Source organism: Crocodylus porosus, unplaced genomic scaffold (genome assembly GCF_001723895.1).
Source record: "Crocodylus porosus isolate Cpor-Errol unplaced genomic scaffold, CroPor_comp1, whole genome shotgun sequence".
NCBI lineage: Eukaryota > Metazoa > Chordata > Crocodylia > Crocodylidae > Crocodylus > Crocodylus porosus.
In genome coordinates this window covers 16,313,502-16,330,928 of record NW_017728943.1, presented here as the reverse complement: position 1 = coordinate 16,330,928, position 17,427 = coordinate 16,313,502, and the positions used below count along the sequence as shown (strand labels likewise).

The 17,427-nt window shown below is 45.2% G+C and overlaps 1 protein-coding gene across 1 annotated transcript in view; it reads left to right on the top strand.

The window, feature by feature from the left end:
• The first annotated feature begins 100 nt into the window (after positions 1 to 100).
• The window catches only part of GAP43 (growth associated protein 43), a 79,564-nt gene continuing 62,237 nt past the window's right edge, over positions 101 to 17,427 (top strand). The window contains exon 1 of the mRNA XM_019548770.1: positions 101 to 366. Coding sequence (XP_019404315.1) covers positions 337 to 366 — 30 coding nt within the window. The 5' untranslated portion in view covers positions 101 to 336. The remainder of the gene's footprint in view (positions 367 to 17,427) is intronic.

Here is a 17,427-nt window from a genome sequence, read left to right as displayed (position 1 = left end):
GCCTGGATTGCAGTGGGGGTGGGGAGGTGACTAGTCATTGAGAGCTAGTGAACAATTCTGGGAAGGATACAGAGAGAGAAGGAGGGAGGGAGGGAGGGAAGGAGAGAGAGAGAAAGAGAGAGAGGGAGACAGTGTGTGCATGTGCGATGAGCAATATCTGTGGACCTTACAGTTGCTGCTAACTGCCCTGGTGTGTGTGTGTGAGTGAGAGAGAGAGGGAGAGGGAGAGAGAGAGGGAGGGAGTGGAGAGGGTGGGGGGGAGAGATAAGAGAGAGAGGAGGAAAAAGGAGAGAGGAGAAGGAAGGAAGAAGAAGGAAGGAAGGGGACAATACAATCATGCTGTGCTGTATGAGAAGAACAAAACAGGTAGAGCTGAAGATTTTTACATTTCTTTTGGTTCAGAAAGCCCCAGACTGCTGGCTGGATGTGTTGTGATGTGTGGTGTGAGGGGTAGTGGCGGGGAGGAATTTTTAACTGCTCGGAAGCAGATGTCTCCTTTCCAGTTCTTTAGCATCTTGCCATGGGAGGCTCTTTTCACATCCTTTGGGATGGTGGTTTTGCCTTTTTGGTGCAGGTGCTGTGGGGAGGGGGGTTGGCCTATGTTCATGTTTGGGGAGATACAAGGATTTCCCCCCCCCCCTCCTTTTTTTTAACTGTGGGCAGATACACTGCATAGGCTTTTCTGTCTCTGATTTTGAGGGTGTGGAAGTGTGGGGGGTGTGATGAGAGGTGGTTCTACCTTGGAGATGGGGGAAGCAATTATTCATTTTATGCCCCAAAAAATTGAAACCATGAACCTTGATCTGTGATAAGGTATGTCTCTGCTGTGATAGATGAGAGATTCTTTATGTGCATGTGCTTTGAGCTGGCTATGGGGACAGGTGCAACCCCCCCGCCTTTATCCTTATTAAAATAGCTTCTTGATATTTCAACAATGAAGAGTGCAATTAATAGATAACAAAAGCATTGAGCAGGAAGGTGATGGTAGTGGGGGAAACCCCAGCATTTTTTTGCAATCTCCTCATAGTACAACCAGTTAGACAACTGTGCACCAGCTGGTAGAGACAGAGGACCACGCCTCTATGAGCTCTGAGCTCCGGTGGGATGGGAGAAATGAACATCATGAACCTGTTGGAAACCAGTTCATTCTCTGTACTGGTACCACATGGTTTTCCTTGTTGGAGATTGGGGATAGCAAGAGGTGGAGGGGGGGTTGTGACCGTTAATTTTCAGGGAGAAAAATGACAATTTGAAAAGAATAATGTGGGGAAAAAACAAATCTGAAACCCTAGCTAGCTGATCCTTTCCCCTGCATGCCTTTCCATTCTGAAATCTTTGGTTGGACGGCAAAATCTGTTCTCTGCTAAATCTTTGACTTTAAGCGTAGTTACTCCAGATTCACACCCATGGAACTCAGGACATGATTTGGAGCTCGGTGCTTTTAAAAGGCATTTTGGAAACTTCCTCAAATGGATTTATGGATAATAACAAAGAGGTTGAATCATACCTTGAAGTGCATAACTCACTAATGAGCTAAAACTGGCACCTCCATGTTATATATGTGCATGTGTGTGTATGTGTGTGGGCGGGTGGGTGTGCATGTCCTACAATATATAGTATGGTGGCAGTCTACAGTAATAGCCCGACACACTTCTGGAAACTGTAGTGCTTTGAACAATTTACTGTAAGTAACATCCTGCAATATTAAATGAAAATCAGAATGAAGGTGCAGTTCAGCGTGTGTCCATAAATGGAAGAAATGTATTGTAGAATACTGAAGGAGGGGAGCAGGTGAATGGGGCAGGAGGGACCCAGCATTTTCATATATATTTTTTACTCATGCTGCTTTTAGATGTTCTGCACTTAACTATACATTCATGAAAATCCAGAGAGGGGTGGGAGGGGGAGCATGTTGCAACCAGCCAGCGAAGCACGTTCAGCCAGCAAATGTGGGATGAAAAGAGAAGAGGAAGAGGAGGAGGAAGGCAGACAGGGAGGCAGAATGACAGAACAGTGGGTGGGGAGGCATGGCAAATTTTAAAATAAAGTAGTAGACTGTGGGGCTCTTTGGAGGTAATAATCAGGAGAGACAGAAAGAGGCAGGCTGAGCATTAACATACTTGATTAATATCCAGTTTTGTTCTTTTTATATTTCTGTCCTTTTTTTCTAACATATTTTTAAATGTCTGGTACACAGGTGGCTACATCATGCGTATACACGGCCCCATATATTCACCTACGAGCAGTCACACACCCCTTTGCACACCCACACATACACACTCTTTATTACCTATAAGACCATACAGTTCCATTCTTACATGCATTTGCACGCACCCATACCATCCAGTTCCTATACAACCAGGCACATCCATACACAGTCACATACAGACACAGGCAGACACACCCATCTACCCACATTCTTCCCCGTACATCTGTATCTGTATCTGCATGCATCCACTCATATAAAAAAATGCTATATCGACTGTGTGAACTTTGGAGCTGAGGATATGCTTTGAGAAGATTGTGTTTGGAAAAGAAAAAGATATTGTTTTTTTGCTTGTTCTGTTCTTTCCCCACCCCAGCTGTTCACAAAAGGGAAGAAACGGAACAGATTTTTGTTTTTTTTTAAATAAGGGAACAGGAGCATTTTTCTCAACCCTCCTTTTCCAACTTATTTTTTTTGGGGGAAGCTCTCAACATCCCCCCTTTTCTGGCTGCCAAAGGGCAAAGCTCAGAAAATACAAACACAGACGTAGAAAAAAATCTATCTTTCTATATGTGTGCATGTGTGTGTGTGTACATGCCACTAAAAAACATAGAAGCTCTCATAACCTAAAGAAAATGTGTTCGTGTGTATGCGCATACATGCATGCATATAGTTGTGAATATAAAAAGCAGTGTAAAGGATTACATCTCTGACTGACTGCATCTTTGAAAGGGAAACCTAGATATCTACTTTCTGGTGTCTGGACCTATAAAAGTGTAACCACAAAATGTTGAGCTACACAGATGTCATATGGATTGAGGAACCTCTGCAAATTTGACCATAAAGTTTATTCCATGTTCTGTGTTGGAAATATACAATTCTATACTATCTACCATATCTCTGGCTAGCATAGATGGATGGGTGGATGATGGCTAGATAGACATGCAAGCATTCCATCCACCACACTAGAACAGATGGACATTATAGGGTAAGTGCTTGGTATTGGATTGCATGAGTGATTAAACAAGAACTCGCAAGCAGGTTTCCCACTTGTGGGTGAGATAATTCTCATTCATCACCATCCCTCTTTGATAGCTTCCCTTCCCCTTCTGTCTTCTGTTCCTCACAGGAGTGCTTGTAAGAAAGAGACTGCAAAGGTTTAAGCACTGCCACACCCATAAAATAAAAAGAAAGAGTGGGAGGAGGTGGAGGAAGGAGTCTGCGTTTCTTTCCCCTTCCACAGGCGAACAGCACAAATAAATAGAGCTGTATCTCTAAAGGTGCAGTTTAATTCAATTGGAAAAGAAGCTCTGAGAAACTGTTTCAGGAATTAGAGCCAGCCAGTGCAGTGTCTTGTCATGCCAGGAGCTGGAGAGCTGAAGATGGAGAAGAAAAAAGAGAAAGAGGGAGGGAGGGAGAAGTGAAGTTGGAGTTGAGATTTTATTGCTTTAGGATATTGAAGTATCTCAGTGCTCATTTAAAATAACTTAATTATGCCATACTATGCAAATGCTGCAAAACTTGCAAGGCATGTTCATATCTTTAAATGCCACCACTGAGACATAGAGAAAGGGAGAGAGAGGAAGAGGTAATTTAAATACAAGCTGCTGAGAGAGATCCCTTGTTGGTGTAAATCATTGTACAGCCATTGATTCCAATGAAGTGCTGCTCCTTTTTGCTACATGAGGATCTGGCCCTGATTCTGTCTGTTAAAGAGATGTTGTGTGGCTCAGTGCTTCATCTGGTAAATAATTTCTTCCTGTGGGGTTAGTTGCTTCAAGGGAGAGGGATTTCTTCTGAAATCAATGCCTCCACAGAAACACCCATCCTGCCATGCCATCCCTCATTCTTTCCTGCCTACTGTGAGCTCCAGCCTGTTAGAGGAATTGATTTTTCCCTAAACCGCATTAATATAGCCATTCTTGATGGTCCATATGAGCTGCTTGAGGGAGCTGATTGCAAGCAGTGGTTCCAAGAGAGAAAAAAAATCTACTCTCCCATTTAGTAGCAGGGATACCCATCTACCTGCCAATCCAAATTTCCTCTCTCTGCTCATGTCTGTCTATAACTTATAATAGAGACAAGAGCATTTAGTTGGTGACAATGACGACATAAATATCTCCTGGGATTTAGCTCCTGGGAGCCCTATGTGGAACAGTGTTCAGAATCTATGGCCTGCCTGCCTTAGGTGGAAAGGGTGTGTCAGTATGATGAATCCTGATGTCCTGTACTGAAAGGATGGGCATAAATTCATCGTCAGAGGGCCCACCCATGCTGAGAGGGTTTTATTAATCTAAGTGCCCCTCCTACCCCATAATGAAAAGGCATCCATCACCTGATGGCTGTGCCTTTGTCGTGGAGATTCTGAGTATGTATATGTGGAGGCCTACCACATTCCCAAATCTCCTGTGACTGAGATTTGAATCACCTGAGCTAGGGACAGACATTCAAAAAGCCTGAGCCTGAATGGATTCAGTCTTTGCAGGTTAGTCTAACCTGGGTAGGCTAAACTGGTTTGTAACTGGACAGACATTCTCTGTGGACTGAGGAAATGCAGGCACATGCCTGCAGTGGCTCTGGCTAAAAGCCAGGGGTGCTATAGCAGCCCTCCCTTCCCTTGCACAGCAATGAGCTGAGGGAGGTGTGGCCAGGCCCCAGCAGGACCTCTAATTAGGGAAGTCTGCCTACACCATCTCAGGCTTTTCCCTGCTGGCTGCTCAAGGGGTGGGAGTGTTGCCAGCCCCTAGCCCCTGCTAGCACTCTGAGGCAAGGGTGTCTGTGCTGTGGGAGTTGGGAGGGAGGGATTCCTGCTTCAGCAGTGAGCAGTGTTGGGGGGTGGGGAGGAACGTATGGCAGGGAGGAACCCAGGCAGACCATGCTGTGCCTGCAGTCTCTGACAGAGCTCCAGCCAGGGAGCAGAGGGGAGGGGCCATCCCAGCTCTCTGGAGCAGAGAGTCCAGCCCAGCCCAGCCCAGAGAGCATGCTGGGATGCTGGGGATTCTGATTTAACTTAAACCAGGAAGGGGTCTGGGACAGACATTGCATAAACTAGTTTGAGCCAAATCAGTTATGTCTGATTGAATGTTATTAGCAGATGTTAAGAGTTATGAATCCAAAAAGATGACAAAACCAGTAGGGACATGCAGATGGCCCAAGCAAGGGACTAACACAGGTGGGATGGGGGTGAGGAGGGGAACGCAACTAGGTTACAGAAAATACAATGTTAGCCAACTAAGCCTGGGGGAAGTGGGTGGGGGAAGGGTTTATCTCAACAAGGTTTATTTCAAACCTGTTTCAGCCATTTTCAAACTGGTTTACATGCGCTGAACATCTATTCTGTTACACGTTTAAACCAGTTTCTGGTCACTTAAATCGTTTTATGTGTAATGTCTGTTTCTATCCCTGAAGGCAAACTTTGCTTTGTGCAGCTAGGGTATCTCATTTCTGATGGTTTACTTGGTCTTGTGCGGAGGCAGCGTGGGTAACCTGAGTCTTCTGCTTGTCCCATTATAAATGAGGGTCTGTGGCCTGCACGGACTCCTTCTACCCTAAACAGAGAGGTTGTATAAAACTGTGACTTCCCCTTTCCTGTACTGACACAGTGGCTTGGAATAAGACCCAGAGAGAGAGTTTAAAGTTGTTTTTCTCTCAAGGTTGCTCTGACTCAAGCCTGGTAGTCAGTGACTCCATGAGGCCATTTCTGGAGCCAGGAGTAGCCAATCTGTGAAGGTATTTCATCTTGGCTGTCTTTGCTCTCAGCCACAACCCAAAACCAAACACAAAGGCCCTACTGGCCAAAAGTAACAGGCTTCCAGCCCTGTTTGTGCCAACAAATCAAGAGTGGGTTGCCGAACAGGCCCAGCATATATATAACCTCTGGGTTCTGCCTGTCCCGTGGTGAGTGGGTGTTCATGTCCTGTGGGCGTTATCTGTCCTGTATAGTGAGGGTGCATGTATTCTGTGGGCTCTGCCTGCTCCATGCTGAGTGAGTCGGTACAGCCTGAGGGCTAGGATTGTGTCAAAAGAAGAGATTGTATGCAGCCTGTGGGTGGCTGATCCATGCTGGCTGCTCTACCTCATAACAACAGAGTGCATATAACTTGAAGTCCTTGTCCTGGCCTGTGCTGCCTAGGAGAGAATAAACTGAGTACCATTCACTTGGTGCACACTTTCCCTTCCACTGTCTCTCCCCGCTTTCTGTCTTGCTCTGCCACTCCCCGATCTTCATGGTGACTTCCCACACCTTACACGCTTCTGCCTTCTCTTCTGTCCTTTTTGGCCTTATTCCCTACCCATGTGCCACCTCGCCTGTATTTCAGAATGGGTGAGGTCTAGGTGGATGGCACCTTTGCCTGCATGAGGGCTTGTGCTTTCAGCTCCGGTGAACTTTGGAGCTCATCAGGGTGTCAGAGATCCAGCTGAGCTGATTCTGGCCTGTGCAGCCAAATCATCTGCCCCTACAGCTAGCCCTGAATGGCACCAGTCTGAAACCACCCCCACATCCCTCACACACTAGATCCAGCACCTGTGGTGCCTACTTTAGCTGGCGCCGCAGCATTCATTCAGCCTGTAGACCAGTCCAAGGCACTCACATTCCTGCATTACCTACTTCTTCTCTTTTTTTGGGAGACTAACTGTCCTCAGAGAGGGGTTTGGCAGACAACATGGAGCTGGGAACTGCTTAGTAGTAAAACCCCAGTGTACAAATGTAAATGCAGCCTGCATGGAAGATACCATGACAACATCATGACCAGGGCACAGCAGGGAGGGTTTTGTGGAGGCATTTTGATAAAGGACTGGGAAACTGAGGCACAGTGTGGAATTACATTTAAGTGACTCTTGCTTTAACCTCCTCAGTGCAGGCATCCAAGCTCTAAACCTGCAACACACCTACATTCATTTCATCCATAGCCCTGGGGCTCTTCCTGAACATGCTGGGAGATAACATGTCACTTCAGAGCTCCGCTGGACTCGTGCTGAGGAGGTGTTTATATAACCTTAAGGCTCCTTCTATCCCATGCTGAGAGTATGCCCGTATAACTCTGTGGCCTTCACAGCCGCACACAGCACGGTCCAATAGTAAGACATAGACCTGGGCATCAGGAGAGAGGGATTCTACTTCTAGCTCTGCTGTTACCCTGCTGTTGGATGAGAGCTCAATGCCTGTTTCTCTGGCAGTAGGTATTTCTTGCTGCAAAGCAGGGACAAGATTGCCTTAAAACAGGGGGTTTCTGCAACTAAATGAATTAACATGTGTAATTAGGTGCTCTGGACATGCAAAGGGTTCCATTATGCATTCTCGATCATGTGTGTAAGTCTAGCATATTTAATATTAATACCTGGAATATTTAATAGTACTTGGGTTGCCTGACACTACCCCACTGGTTTTCCTTCTAGCATGGCATGCATTAGATATTATCACACCATGGCCTGTACCTCAGTTGAGAGTTTGTATTGTGGATACCTCCCCTCCCCATACTGCCTCCAACCTTCCTTCCTGCCCATGATCATGTAACATCCCTGCTTCTACCCAAAGCAGTGGGTTGGGAATTGCATTACAAACATATCTATTCAGCTGCCATTAGTACAACAAGAAGCTTATGGTTTTCAGCAATGTTAAACACACCATTACCCTTCTTCCTTGTTTCATCTCAGCTCCCATCTGCTCTGCTTCTTGCTCTCCCTTTGCTTATCTACAGTCCTCTGCTCTTCACATTTCTTGTCTTCCTTTCCTCCTGCACTCCCTTGGGTGTTCCTCTTCCACTGGCAATTCCAGCCATTCTTGGCAGCTTCTTATTCCCCTCACCAGCACTTGACCATTTTAGCCCTTTTGGTTCTTTTTTGCTTAAGGCTAACTATAAAAAGTGACCACTAGAGGGAGACAGATTGTCACACTGAGTGGGTCACACCTCCACACTCATGTACTCTTGCAGTCGAGGAGAATTATAGCCTCTTTGACCTTACCATGTTGGTGATGACCAAGGATCTGGGTTTTCCATTTTCTGTGGAAAAAATGTGGATATTCCCCCTTTAAAGGAGAAAATCACAGATTTTCACCCTTTGAAGCAGGAAACGGCAGAGCTCCACCCTGCCAGGAGTAGCTTGGGGTTAGGGGAGGAGGCTAGGGCGATTGGAGGTAGGGGGCACCACATGCATGTGTGCATGCACACACACTTGGCTAGCAATACAGTCAGGTAGGATGATGGGAGCAGCTCCCACAGCTGCCTGTAGGTAAGTCTATGAGGGATGGGGGGAGGCATAGGTGATATGTGGGATGGGGCACAGTGGGGGGCACAACCCTGTGCCACCACAGCCACCCCACTGCTGTGGGCCTTTGTGTCTGTCCTGCCCCACGTGCTAGTGGGCTGGGGAAGCCACTAGGGGCTCCTCCAGCAAGGCTGGTGGTGCAGGGGACTGCGGGTTGGGGATGAGGGGTACCCCCAACTCCCTGTCTCCTCTCCCTGCCTCCCCCCACCTGAACTGAGGCAGGGCCCTGCCTTGGGGTGCCGTGACACCCTCCCCATTTCAGTGTCCTGGGTGGTTGCCCTCACGGCCCACCTCTAATGCCAGCTTTAGCTTCAGGTCATGCCAACAGTGTTGATGGTGGCAGCACAGGGGGGTGCAGGTCATTCTGGCAGGCCTGGGCAGGCTGTGGCTTGTGAATGAGGTGCACCAGCATATCAGGGCTGCTCAATGCCACAAAGCAGCAGTGGGGTGCAACCACAGCTGGACCCAGGTCCTTGTGAGTGAAGCAGGCAGGGGGAGCTCTGATTTTCCATGATAAAAAAACCCAAAATCAAATCCCAAATATATAAGTATTTATAATTTACTTTTTAATAATGAATCAGGCACTGGTAGACTTCCAAATTGCTTTAATATTGTAAATATATAAATAAAACATAGTGCTCAACTGATACCTACATATATATAGTGGCATTTTGTGGAAAAACATGGAGTTGGGGTTTTTTAATTAGATAGTTTTGGATTTTTTTTTAACAGTGAAACCCAGGGGTGTGATGACAGGATGGGTCATGCCACCTGCAGTTTCCTTACTCAGTTACAGCCCTGATGCTGGGATGGGCCGATACCTGCAACCCCACCCCCAGCATGATTCCAGCATTCAGGGGTATGTTTAAGAGACGAGAGGGACAGGAAAGCTTTTTCTGAAGCAGTCCAATGCCATGCTAGGATATATAATGCAGAGAAACACCAACTGACCCTTCCTTTCCTCTGTGGTGGGGGCAGACAGCTCTTTTACTGCCTCGCTGGACTGAGGGGATCTCTTTAAGTCTCTCCTCCCCAACAAGGGTTCATTGGGTTAGATTCCTCGAGAGGGAAATGAGGAGATACTTATCTCCTTTCAAATTATAAACAATAAATGTCAGTACCATTCATTACTCATGTACTTCTGAATTTTCTTGAATTAATTCCAGTGATAATCACTGTATAGCTCTATTTATAGAAAGCCAGAGCATCTCATAATGTTGGGCCATTCTTTCTTTAGGCGCTGCCTTTTTCCAGATGCACATATCTGGAAAGGGGTAGAGTTTGGAGGCTCAGAGCCAACCCCTCCCTAGCTCCGAGAATCTCCCTGTTGTGGGGTGTGTTTGGGGGTACCCTTATCCCTAATCCTCTGTAACAAGTTGAAAGAAAACCCCAAGATCAGACTCTCCAAAGCTTTGTTGTATGAACTGAGTAACCAGCTTCATTCAGAATTATTTCCAATCTGTTTTATTCAGATAATTGATAAAGCCTTTATTGGTAGGCCTCTAATCCACCAGTATATCCACTGGATTCTAATCAGTTTATCCCACAGTCTCATCAATGGTATCTGTGCGCTTTGCAAATTTGCTCTGGGGAAGGGTAGGACCTGTTCTTTCAGAAACCAAACTAAGCTTTTTGGAAGTTCTGCGCACAAAAATCCTCCCACCCTTCCTCCTTTTAGCTTTGAGGTTTTATCATCATTTTATTATTACCCTATAAAAGCTCATGATGGCTTACAAACCAAAGACAGAAGGGTGAACTTCAAAGGGGCTCCAGGGAGTTGAAATTTAATGCTAGGTTGGCAACTAAATCTGTTAGGCTCTTTTGAAAATCAGTGAGAGCCCCTGCTAGTAAGGTTTTACAATCCAGAAATACAGCCCTTAAAAATCTATACGAGTGTGGCCACCATGCTAAATCAGGCCCTCAGGGCTTGTGTATGCATGGGACTGTTCAGGAATAGTTGTTCTGTAATAGCTGTTCCAGAGTACTTCCATGTAGAAAAGAGGAGAAGAACAACAGGTAAAGGAAACAGCTGCGGCTGGGCTGGGCTGGGCTTGGGTAGTAGGTGACAATGGTAAGAAGACCCTGTCATTAGATGAGAGGGGTGCACATTGCAAGGTTTTTACCGTTGTTATTGTTGATAGCTGGGTTTTTCTATTGTTTCTGAGGGGAGATACATGTGTGGGATTTTGTAATCCAAGCCAGTTTTCCTACCAGCTCAGATCTTATCTAAGGGCAAAACTCACTTGGAGTTCCCTCACTTCTTCCCCAGTCACTTAATTAAATGGTGTTTGTTTGCTTGTTTGTTTGGTTGGTTTTTTTGGAGAGGAACCTGACCTTCTATTCAATGAAGAACTGAAATATAGGCATAACAGTATAGTCTTTGTGAATTAAGCAGGAGCTTACACACTTTGCTACATAAGTAGGAACTTAAGCACAGGTGTAAATGCTTGTATAAGGCCCCCACCAGAACTGATGGTGAAGGAAGAAACAGAAGAAACAGAACCTGCCTCCTCTTCTATCCGAAGGAGAAAAACGGGGCAACTGTGCAACCACTCCAGCTACATGGTACATGGTATCTGCAAATACTGTCCTCCATGTCTGCAGTGCTGGGGAACCGGTGCCCTCTGAGGGTTCTTTGTCATATGGACTATCCTCCAATGGCTGAACTGCATCTTTGATGATTTCATGTCCTGATTGTGTCCATTAGTTTCAAGGCCTGTGCGGCTGCAGTTCTTTCTAGTTTGACCTTCTCTGGGTGCATCTATACAAGATGCTAAATGTGCACTAGACTAATTTTACTGCACAGTAGTGCATCATGACAAAAGCCGTGCTACTGCACTAATGCACAGTCAAATCAGTCTACTGCGCATTAGCATCGCTTAAAAGGTGTACCAGTGCTATTTGCTGGTTACTGCGCACTGAGTTAGTACCTGTTATTACAGGTACTAAACTTACTCTGCAGTAAGTACAGTACATTACTGTACGTGTTGACGTGCCCTCTGGTGACCAAAATGAGATCCACAAAGAGACTTAGGTGTTTTACTGTCACTTCAGGTGCCTGAGTCCAAAATTTAGATTGGTAAAATCAGTCACCTGGTCCTGCCTGAGGGTGTCAGAAGTCTATAGAGACCCCCTTCCCCCTCCCCCACAACTTCTGGGCATATCCAGTGGCACCTCTCTTCACAGGATGGAGCAACTAGATGCCTAGCGTGTACCAATGCCACATCTGGACCACGAACAACTTCTGCTTGTTTCATTCACCGGATCCAATCTGTTAGCCATTTTCAGAGAATACCTGCCAGATCAGCCTTACTCCCAAAATACAGCCATAGAAAGTGATGATGGTATGGGCTGCTTTTATCGAGCAACTCAGTGATTAGAGATTTTTTGAGAGGAACATGGCCTTCTGTTCAGCAAAGAACTGAAATACAGGCATAACGGTGAGGTCTTTGTGACTTAAACATGAGCTTAAATGCTTTACTAAATAAGTAGGGACTTAAGTACATGCTTATCCCGGGATGTGGGAGACTAAATCGAATTCCCCCCTGCAACCCATCTACCCAAGGGAAACTGAACCCATATCTCTCAGAAGGTATCCTAGCGTGCAGGGTATATTGAGATGTGGTGTTCTCAGTTCCTCCAACTGAAGCGTTGCATGTGTTACTTATGTATTCAGTGTGCTGAAGAGAAAGCTTCCTCTATGGCCTAGTAATTGCAACACACTTCAAGCGGGAAGACCTGGCTTCCAACGTGTGCTCCAATCAGTGAATGTTTCCCTAGATTATATGATGTATTATTCACTGTAACAAGGATTGGAAATGGAAGTCTTTCCTCACCCTAAACATTAGGTGAGGGAGTCATATTCATTTTTGTCCCTTTACTTCCCGTGTTCTCATGGACCAATTAATATTTATTTATCCCATGCAATATAGACCAGATTGAACAGAGGTCCTGAGAGCATCCAACCCCAAATGCCCTAGAGTCAAATGGTGAGTGCATTCTCTTGGAAGATAGGAATTTTGGTTTCTGATCCCTGCAGAAGGAAAGAAAGAATCCCATATCTCCCATGTCCGGGTGGGTGTGCTAACCCCTGAATTACTGCATAAAGAGCTGGTGGCTGCTGGTGCATTTAACAAAAAAGAGCCTAAATCCAGGAGAGGATTTGGCTTGTGTATCCCAAATGCAGAGGTATGGCTCCCTGCAGCCTTTATAGAGCTTAAATCCCAGAATGGACGGTTTGACATCAGATATACCCTGTCCTCAGTATTTCCTATTGGCTGGCTCAGACTGTATCCTTGCAACATGCTGGCTGCTGTGAATCCCATTCTTAGGTAGTGATTTTCCCATGCATTAGATTGGGAATCTTGGCATCTAAAAGTGTTGCTCTACCTTGTCTCACAGACCTCCTGATGAGGGCTGCTCTTGGGCCCATCCTGACCACTTACTCATGCTTAAACATGCCAAACCTATAAATCAGATAGTAAAGTCTTACTAGATAGAGCCCCACTGGTTTTCTCAAGCTCTCTTGTCTCCAGGGGCTTGAAAGCAGTGGTGGGGGACACGCTCAGTGTGGCCTCAATACCTCATTTCCATGTTTGGCACATGTGAGTGAAAGCAGGTGGGCAGGGTGTGCTCAAGAATAGTCTTTCTGAGAATGCCAGGGATACTGTGTAGGAACCTTTCATCAGGGTTGTGGATTCCACTAGGTAGCTAGTCTTCTCAGGGCATGTCTACATGTGCATTCATGCCGGCTTACATTTACTGTGTAGTAAATTACTGCTCAGCAAGTGGGACTAGGCCGGCATCTACATGTGCAGGCACTAAAGCTCATTAATGCTGTGTGTGGACTGACTTGGGGCAAAAGTAGCCCTAAGTCAGTCCACACATACAGTGTTACTGCGCAGTAAGGCATCTACACATGTGTTACTGTACAGTAACTAATCAGGTGTAAATTTGAGGTATCAAATTTATGCTCAAGTCAGTGTAAGTCACCATATTTACTATGCAGTACAGGTGTGCATATGGAGACGTGCCCATACTGTGCAGTAATTTCAGTTACTGTACAGTAACTTTGCACATGTAGACATGCTCTCTGTGTATATAGCCCTCAAAGTCTGTCTTCCCAATATGGGCTTTTGTTGGGACACAGACCTGGAACTCCATGCCAAGATTTCCTTTTGATCATCATCTGCTGATGGGTTATTACAAGGGATTTACCAGCTGGGGTTTTCTTCTGCCTGCCTGATATCAACTAGCTCAGAATATTAGAGGTGACTAATTCTAGAGTTTTGCTCCTCTCTTGGGGTGCAACTTCAAGTCCTGATCAATTTGACTTCTTATAAAACTCCATCTGGGTTTCAGTGTTGCTGGTAACCTTGAATTAAGTATGCTTGGGCAAAGTATTAAGGGAAAGAGGTAACAGAAAACATACATGTAATTGATCAGTGTCCTCTCTCATTGTGTCTTGGGTTCTGTGCAGACTATAGGAAGATGACTCTTTCTGGGTAATTCCAAATCTTCGTCCAGATGGGTTTTTTTACTGGCCATAATATGTGGAGTTGCCTCGAATTAAAGTGGTATAATGCTTTCTATTATAAGGCTTAGTTTTCAGTTGCTTAAAATTTTGTAAGACTAATAGTTTGTGCAGAAATTTACCTTGCTGATTGCTGGCCATGAGCTGAATTACTGTTTTCATATAAGGTCACTGGAAAATATTCAGCCATTTCTGGGAATGAGATTAGAATAAAATAGACTCATGTTAAAAAAAATTGGCTGGGTTCGAATAATATTACATCATTTTTTAAAAAGCTTTAGTACTTTGAAGCAATGCCCAACAAAGGGCATTACTGTGGTTCTACATGAAGACGTTTCTGGGTTCTTGGGGTTTGTTTTTTAAATAATCTACAAAATTAAGCACCATAAAAGTCCCATAGTACAGGAACATTATGAATACAATGTCAAGCACTCAGAAGTGAGGAAATAATGGAAGTAAGAAAATGCAGGGAGCCTTAATTGGTAATGTGTATATAATAGGAAGACCTTAATTACATCATCAAATACAGGTTTTTTTTCAGGATCCCTGCCTCATTCAGAGAACAGAATGCAGTGTGCTCAGGTTATGAATGAGTTGTGTAGTAAATGAGACTATTTTCTGTAGGAAGTTGCAGAAGTTGGAAGTTGTGTGTTGCATTAGTCAGGGGACTGAGAAAATAAAGGATGATCTCATGGCTGAGGCAGTTGAATATCAGCCAGAACTGGATTGTATTCCTGATAGTGCCACAGAGTTCCTATGTGATGCTGGGCAAGTCGCTTCAATGAAACTTTTCACTGGAGGGCACTATTTGTATGTTCCTCATGTTTTGGATTCTGAACTTGAGATGTCTGGGATCTGATTTCCAAAACTGCTGATCAAAAATTGTTTGGAGTTCTTTCTCTGAGCCTACAAGGTGCTGTGAAAATGCTTGCTACTTTAAAAAATCAGATCCTAGGCATCTCAAATTGGGTACTCCAAATCAGAGGATACTTGACAATATTGACTTTATATTCCCTGTCTGAGTTCTGCAGCTACAAATACAGGTAATAATCTCACCTTACCTACTAGGAAATTTGCAGGAATGAGCACCATAGATAAAAAGACCATGTGGAAAGGAATAATTCTGTATTCAGGGCAGGGTTTGCATAATGCATGGCAAATAAAGCATTTGGCCACCACCAGTGAAAGAAGGGTAAAGAGAAACATTAAATAGCTATCTATTTACTAATCAGTATCATCTTCTGCATGGAATGAGGCAGGGGTTCCATGGGGAAAAGAATATATGGAGTATATAATTAACTAATTAAGGATTGAATCATAATGCACACACACACAAAAGGGCCAAGCAAAGGCTGTGCAGGTAACTGTAATTCTAGTATTTTCTGTTTGAGTGCTTGTTTTTGTTATGAGATGGGGTGTCTTGTGTATAACATATAGAAATAAAGATACTTTGCATTTCTGTAATACCAACGAATCAAGGATCTCAAGGCACCTGAACAGCATTAGGTCCAGTCCTTCTGCCACAGAAAATACGGGATACTTCCCCAGACTACAGTGAAAGTAGGCTCAGACATATAGGGCTAGATTATAAAAAAGGACTTGGGGGCATAGGTGAACATATTTTGTTTTAAAGATAATTTGCTAAAATATATAAATGTCATTGATAACAAGGACTAGAACCCCAGACTCCCCCCCCCCCCCCCCCCCCCCGGAGACTATGCTGCTTAGGACTCCTGTTCCTTCTGGCCCTAGCACACTTGCATTCCTTTTAACAGAAGGGATAGAGAGTAAGTTCAGCTTGGTCTAGCTTATAGCTGGGTGGTGAGGGCATTCTCCTGGGAAGTCAGAGTTGTGGGTTTGAACCCCTTCAGAGTGAGATGGCCTTGAATACATGTCTTTCACTTCCTGGGCTAGTGCTCTTGTACTCTGTGGGTTGATGGTTATGTGGTTGCCATGGACCCTTGCCACTGTAGAAAGCCCTGGCCCAGGAGAAAAAGGAAGTCTCTCAGATAACAGAGAGTAGAAACAGATGTCACCAAACCAAAGTGTCCCATGACAGCAGATCAATTTTACTGGGTGAAACAAGTGTCACCCCTTATCCCACATTGGGCAGAGCCTGATGCAGGTCAAGGGGTGACATGTTTTCTTGGCTTAGGGATTCCCTGCCTCCCTTGCTGCCCTCTGTTTTCTTGCTGAGACCTGTGTCAGGTCCCACACCAACCCATGCTTCACACAGGTGCATGGGTCAACATGGGTTCTGGTGTGGAGACCCCAGACACTGTGGATTCCCTAGAACCCATGCCTCCATGCTGCCCTGTGCTGGAACCCACACTGACCTGTGCCTGCTCATGAAGCACAGGTTAATGCAGGTCTCAGCAAGGGAGAACGGGGTGCTGGAGATTCCCCTGGTCCTCTGCACCCTGGGATCCACAAAGAGATCTCAGGGTGGGTCTGCATAGGTAGGGAACCTGACTTCCCCTGCTTACAGAGAAGCAACCTGAGATTCTCCGGGGTGCGTGCCTGCAAGCGGGGAAATTATCTGGGGGCTTGAGGGGCCCAATTCTACCTGGCGAGTGCAGGATCAAGCCCCTCAAGTCCCTGAAGCCCCTGTCAGTAGCCTCTGGAGAGTGCGGGCAGTTCCAAGCTGCCTGCCGTCCCACTACAGAGCAAATAGAAGTCTGCTGTAATAAAGTGGCACAATGTATTACTCCTTTTTGTCACAGCCACTAATATGGCATGACAAAGGGTAGGGACTCTAGATACTCACCATTTGTGCCATCATAAATATTTTTATGGTGGCACAAATGTGACAACAGGTGACGTCTGTTTCTACCCTAAGGTCGTTTTTACAGAAGCCTTTAAATATCAGGACAGAACCCTCCAACTGGACTGCTTTCCTAGATATAAGAAATTACAATATTCATAGGGTCAGGTCATGAGTGTCTGGATGACACTGCTTTGTCATCCAGGGCTTGTGGGACTAGGGGACAATATTAGGGCCAGTCACAGGTAGAATTGGGTGATTTTGGCCACCATAATAATTTGTTAAACTGCCAATGTCTTGTGACCACTGCCTGATCAATGATGTCTCGTTTCTGTGCACTTCACTGTATGTCTGTATCCACCAGATATTGATTGTCTTAGACAGTAACAGTAATACTAATATGAATATTTGGACACCTTGTAGTACTGGGAAATCCCAACAGTTGCAGTGAAATTTAAAAAACTCAGGCCAGATGCTGAAAAAATGGCAGCTTTTAAAAAATACTTTCCTATGCCTACCAGTGGTGTTGACCGCTCATCATTGATTTCATAGATTTCATAGACATTAGGGCTGGAAGGGACCTCGAGAGATCATCGAGTCCAGCCCCCTGCCCAAAGGGCAGGAAGTCAGCTGGGGTCATAGGAACCCAGCAAGATA